At 42.0% G+C, this 6,169-nt stretch overlaps 1 protein-coding gene across 2 annotated transcripts in view; it reads right to left on the bottom strand.

Annotated features, from left to right (window-relative positions):
• Window positions 1–756: 756 nt before the first annotated feature.
• The window catches only part of OGFOD1 (2-oxoglutarate and iron dependent oxygenase domain containing 1), a 28,131-nt gene continuing 22,718 nt past the window's right edge, over window positions 757–6,169 (bottom strand). For both annotated transcript variants that reach the window (XM_006148392.3, XM_027771844.1), the window contains exons 11-13: window positions 3,667–3,789; window positions 1,630–1,688; window positions 757–1,140 (exon numbers count right to left, since the gene is read on the bottom strand). In XM_006148392.3, the coding sequence (XP_006148454.1) occupies window positions 979–1,140; window positions 1,630–1,688; window positions 3,667–3,789 (344 nt within the window). In that variant the 3' untranslated portion in view covers window positions 757–978. The remainder of the gene's footprint in view (window positions 1,141–1,629; window positions 1,689–3,666; window positions 3,790–6,169) is intronic.

The raw sequence follows: 6,169 nt of genomic DNA, 5'->3' as shown, positions 1-6,169 counted from the left end.
GTGAGAGTTCAGCGACATAGCCATTATGCTAACTTGCTAACTGCTGGTTCCCCCCCCCCTTTTTTTTTAAGCTGCTGCAATGTTCTAAACCAGTGTTTAGATTGGGAAGAACAGGATCTGCAATCATGAGTAAAAACAACAATGAAAGAATTATTAGAAACAAGACTGTACCTTGAAGCCTTACACTTAAGCAAAGGAAGCCAGTCACAAAAGGACAAACAATGCAAGATTCCACTTACGTGAAGAATAGGAATAGTCAAGTCAATAGAAGCAGAAAACAGAATGGCAATTGCCAGGGCATGGAGGTAGGAGACTTACTGTTCAGTGGGTGCAGAATCTCAGCTGGGGAAGATGACAGGGTTCTGCAGATTGTACCATAATGACGAAAATGTGAATGTACGTAATGCTGCTATAGAGTACATTTAAAAATAGTTAAGTTGGCAAATTTTATGGTATGTATTTTAATAATTTTAAAAAATGAATGCAAATTAGGCCAGCAGGTGGCGTGAGGTTAAGGTGGCTGGATCCCACATGGCTGCTGTGCAGTTCAAGTCCTGTACCTGGCAGCCTAAAAATCACACTGGGCCTGCGTGCATGCGTGCCCAAAATCCTGAGAGGAGAAGGGATTGCAGCATGGCCACCTCCCACTGGGGGGGTGATTTCTCACTTTCCCTCTGTCTGGTGAGTGCATACTCCTTATAACAAACATACATACATACATACATACATACATAAAGTGAAAGCAAGCCACCGAAGTGAAACAAAGAACTCAGTGTTAAAAAGGCAAGTTTTGTTCTCTTCAAATCAGGGGCTAAGTACATAGTTCCAGCTCAACGTCTAGGCTGAAGATGATTACTCTGAGTCCTAGTGCAGGCCACAGGCTTTAGGAGCACAGTTAGACCAACCCACCTAGTAGCTAGCCTTTACTCCAGGACCAGCTGGGCCGGACTTCCCACCACGTACCGACGCACAGTCCTGTCATTCATAATAGACGAATGAAAAGTCCCAGAAACCCGTTCTGTTTGGAAACGTCTTCTTTTGTTCTAGGCTTCGGTGGTTAATATGCTTGACAAATTTCAGAGTCTCTCTATCTCTGTAGACCAATGCCAAAGAATTGTTTTCTGGATTCACTGTTAGAAGCTGAAATAAGCAAATATAACGACACATTAGAAATACATAGAGCTTATTCTCAACTCTCCAGTGATTCACCACGGGACAGATGGCTTCCATGTCAAGTACATAAACTGGGCTAGAGCCTTTAAAACATCGTTTGCTAGGAGAAGAGCTTTTTCTCTGGGTGTCAAAACATTTTCTAATAATTCTATTCCAGCGCACGTAGAGAACAGTTTCTACTTAACACATTTCTTTCTTTTCATGGGAATGAACTGCATAGCTCTCAGTTTAGAATTTCTCAGTAGGTAGAAAAAAATGCTTACTGATCTTCTTCTATTGATAGTATCTTTATTCCATGCTGAGCATTTTCTACTAGAAATTAGAACCACTGCCAGGGAGACCAACATCGATTTATCAGCTAAACGCACTGACAGAAGGCCATGAAAGTTGGGTCTCTGAAGAATGCATGCTTTCTCAAGGACTGAAAAGGATAGTTTGTTATCAGAAGCAACTTACCTCTTCATCTTCACCTTTGGCAATGTAGGAAGTAAAGCCACCGTATTCTGGCTCCCAACCTTACAAGGGAAAACAAGAGCATTGAAAGTGCTCACCGTGAGAGTTACATCATCTGCTTAAATCTCTCCTCCTTTAAAAATGATGGATTTTAGGGGCCGGCAGGTGGCGTGGTGGTTAAGGGTGCTGGATTGATACATGGCCGACCGTGGTTTGAGTCCTGGACCTGGTGGTTTGCTTTCTCACTTTGTGTCTCTCTCTGTCCCTCTCTGGTCAAATCAAATTAATTAATTAATTAATTAATTAAAGTAAAATAATTCTTAAAAAGAAAAGATGGATTTTGGAGTTTAGCGGTAAAAACCAACTCTTTGAGCTTAAACTTATTATCTGTTTTTCCCCTAAATGTCTAAATTCCTGAGATAGTTGAACTGGAATGCAGGCTTATTTAAATCAACTTGGAATAAGAAAACTAAGGTAAGAATAAGAGAACTAGATTCCATATGGTTGACCATGGTTTTATCCTGGCCCAGTGGTTTGAAAACATGTTGGGTACAAGATCCTGCCAGAAGGGATTACAGAGTGACCATGCTCCACTAGGGGTGCTTTCTCCCTTTCCCTTCTTTCTGTTTCTTTCTGGGTTGTGCAAGTACCCTCTGGCAAACTGAAAGAAAAGAAAAGGGAAAGGATGGGAAGGGGAGGGAAGGGAAGGGAAGGGAAAGGAAAAGAAAGAAAGGAGGAAGGGAGGGAGGAAGGGAGGAAGGAAGGAAGGAAGGAAGGAAGGAAGGAAGGAAGGAAGGAAAGAAAGAAAGAAAGAAAGAAAGAAAGAAAAAAAGAAAGAAAGAAAGAAAGAAAGGGAAAAGGAGAACTTAGAGTTAATGTTAAATCAACTTGGAAGGACAATTATATAAAAGCTGTGGAGGGGCCAGCAGGTGGTATAGTGATTAAGTCACTGGAGTTCCACATGGCTGACTGTAGTCCAAGTCCCAGACCTGGTGGCTTGAAAATATGCCAGGTGCGGGAACCAGCAGTTAGCGTAATGGCTATGTCGCTGGACTCCTACATAGTTGACCGCGGTTCGCGTCCCAGACCCGGTGGCTTAAAACTCACGCCGGGCGCGTGTGCATGTGTGCCCAAGATCCTGAGAGGAGAATGGAGGAGAAGGGATTGCGGTGTGACCATCCTCCCAGGGGGGTGATTTCTCACTTTCTGTCTCTCTGTCTCTCTCTGTCTGTCTAGCGAGCGCACGTGCCCTATAGCGAAAACCTCTCCAAAAAAAGAAAAAGAAAATATGCCAGGTGCATGTGCATATGCCCCTGCATGTCCAAAATCCCAGGAAGAATGGAGAAGAAGGGATTATATCATGGCCATCCCCCAGGTGGGGGTGATTTCTCACTTCCCTCTTACTGTCTGTCCCTCTCTCACAGTTGCCCTATGGCAAAAACCTAAACAAACAAACAAAAAAACAAACAAACAAAAAAACTGTGGATATGGGGGGGTACCTGGGTAAAAATTTTGGTACAGTCCATTTTTCCAATCTGGCGTAATGGTTATGTCGCTGGACTCCCATGTAGTTGACTGTGGTTCGTGTCCTGGACCCGGTGGTTTAAACTCACGCCAGGTGCGTGTGCGTGCGTGCCCAAGATCCCAAGAGGAGAATGAAGGAGAAGGGATTGCGGCATGGCCATCCCCCCCACGGGGGTGATTGCTCACTTTCTGTCTCTCTCTGTCTTTCTGGCAAGTGTACGCGCCCTATAGCAAAAACCTCTTCAAAAAAATAAAAATAAAAACTTCACTGTGGATATGGAGGGTACCTGGGGGAAAATTATGGTACCGTCCATTTTTCCAATTTCCTAGTCACAGACCAAAATGAGTCGGGAGACCAAAATGAGAGAACAAATTCAAGACTCTTTTCCACTTTGAGATCCTGTGATCTGAGATCCTGGCCAAGGCAAATGTCTTCTCAACTGGTTCAACTGGAGGGTCACTCGGGGGAGACAGTCCCTCCTAAGGAAACAAGTCACTGCTTTTCTTCTCACCCACCTTCACAACCACAGTAGAGAAGGAGATCCAGGGCAAATTCTGTCTTGCTGTTGTCATGGATTAATGTGTAGTGACCCGTCTTCCACTGCCTCAGTTCCCCCTGGCACGTGGGAACACTTGATTCTAAGGAAAACACATAGAAAAAGGGCAATGAAATGTTTAAAATAACCTTTATTCAACCACTAGAGTGCAAGGAAATGACAATTAGAAATGATACAGTCCTAAGGGCAAACTGTTCCCATAATCCTCTACTGATCTGCTGGCTTGCCCAATCCCACCTTTTATAAATGAATGTCAGAAATGACAAGTTTCCACTATCTGGGGGAGAAGTGAGTTGAATTTTTTCAGCTGGAGCAGAGATTTAGCTGAAAACAGAAAGCAAACACAAAAACCAACTGAGTATTTGATATAATCTTGGAGTAGGGAAGAAATTTCTCAGCATGTTACCACCCAAAGTGAAAACCATGAAAAGTACAGGTAGATCTGATTACTGAACATTTTATACAATTTAAAACATGCTGAACAAAATTAGAAAGCAAACTTTTATAACCTGTTAGACAGAGTTAATACTCTTAAATTTAACATCTTTATTAGGTCATTGGGAAAGTCATGATGTATTTTTCTATGCAGTAATATTTTTTCTTAAAGAACTATTTATTTATTTATTTTTACTTATTATTATTATTTTTTAATTTGACCAGAGAGAGAGATACATAGAGAAAGCAAGCTGCCAAATCTGGGACTTGAACAATGATCAGCCATGTGGGAGTCCACTGCCTTAACCAGCACGCCACCAGAAAGCCCCAACAACCCAATATTTTACAATCATTTTACAATCAGAAAATGACAAAAAGCTCATAGGAAAACAACACTGTGGTCATGACAGTCTGAAAGAAGATGGAATAATCAACAGAGAACTATATACAACCATGTACCCCTCATCCAGGAAAGGCAAATGCCACTTTCACTTACAGAATAAGCAAAGTTGGAAAAGAAAACTCAATAATTAGTTTGCCAGGAAAAAGGAAAACACCATCATCCACAATCTGCTGGAGTACAGATTTTTATTTTTTTAAAATTTATCCCTTCGTTTATTTTAATTTGGCCAAAGAGACACAGAAAGAGAGAGAGAGAGAACAAGAAAAAAGAAGCCACCAGGTCTGGGACTTGAACTATGGTCGGCCCTGTGGGAGTGTCCAGGGCCTTAAGCACCAGGCCACCCACTGGTTCCTGAGAGTACAGCTTTTTACAAGCCTTTGGGAGGGCAATTTGCCTTAACCTTGAGAACAGTCTTTGACGTAACATTCGCATTTCTAAGAAGCTGTTCTGAAGAAATAGGGATGCATCATTGTTATGATTATGACAATACAGAAGTGAAAACCATCTAAATGCCCAGTGCAGGACTGGTTAAGGTCATCCGATGAAATAGTGATGGGTATTAAACCTTCTACTACAGGGCTGGCTCCGTGGCACAGTGGTAAAGTACTGCTCAAGAGAAGCTGGATGTCTCGTGGCATCTGGGGTTTGAATTCCCAGCCTGAAACACTTCAGGCGCAGGCAGAAGAGCACAAGATCCAGCAGGCTAGAGAACTGGAGGAAGAGGATCATGGCATGACCAGACCTGGGGGAGGGGTGTTCCTTTCTCACACTCTCACATGCATGGGCACGCATTCTTCCATGAATAAGAAAAAAAATGTACTTCAGGACTGTGGTTTTCAAATGTTTGAGCTATGGAAGACATTCTTAAAGTGAAAAATTCTAGAAATCCAATACTGGAAAACAGATTTACAGGGGGCTGCTTTGGCTAGGAGAGGCAAGGGCTTCCTAACTGAGGCAGTGTACTGACCTGTGACATTGCTATAAAGGATGGAAGATGACAAGAAAGATTTATGAAACGTTATGTACTGGAAAAAGATTACAGAATAACATATATGGTAATCCCACTGAACAAAAAATATGTGTATACATATACACATACTACACATGTGTATGCTTCCACAGCAGAAAAGACTGGAAGGATATATTCCAAATGTAGTAATGGATTATTTTCCTTTTACTCATTTGTTTTCCCAACATCCTAAACTAATATGTGATATTTTTATATTACTAAAAAAAAAATGTGTGATTTTTTTATTATAAAAAAAAAAAAAAAAAAAAAAAAGAAAGAAAAAGGAACTCAGGCTTGGTGGATGGAGGAGCCAAATCCCACATGGCTGACTGCATGGTTCAAATCCTGGCTCCAGGGGCTTACAAGAACATGTGTGCATGTGTACCCAAAATCCTGACAGGGTGGATAAATGGGATTGTGGAGTGACCATGCCCCATGGTGGCTGTCTCTCTCTCTCATATGCATGTTCTGTTGCAAATACAAATAAGCAAACAAAAAACCCTATCTTTTTTTTTTTTTTTTTTGCTATAGGGCGCGTGTGCTTGCCAGACAGACAGAGAGAGACATAGAGACAGAAAGCGAGAAATCACCCCCCGGGGGGATGGTCACGCTGCA

The sequence above is a fragment of the Tupaia chinensis genome, unplaced genomic scaffold (assembly GCF_000334495.1).
Source record: "Tupaia chinensis unplaced genomic scaffold, TupChi_1.0 Scaffold000235_1, whole genome shotgun sequence".
NCBI classification, from domain to species: Eukaryota; Metazoa; Chordata; class Mammalia; order Scandentia; family Tupaiidae; genus Tupaia; species Tupaia belangeri.
The sequence above is the reverse complement of the archived record's forward strand: the minus strand, read 5'-3'. Positions and strand labels throughout refer to the sequence as shown.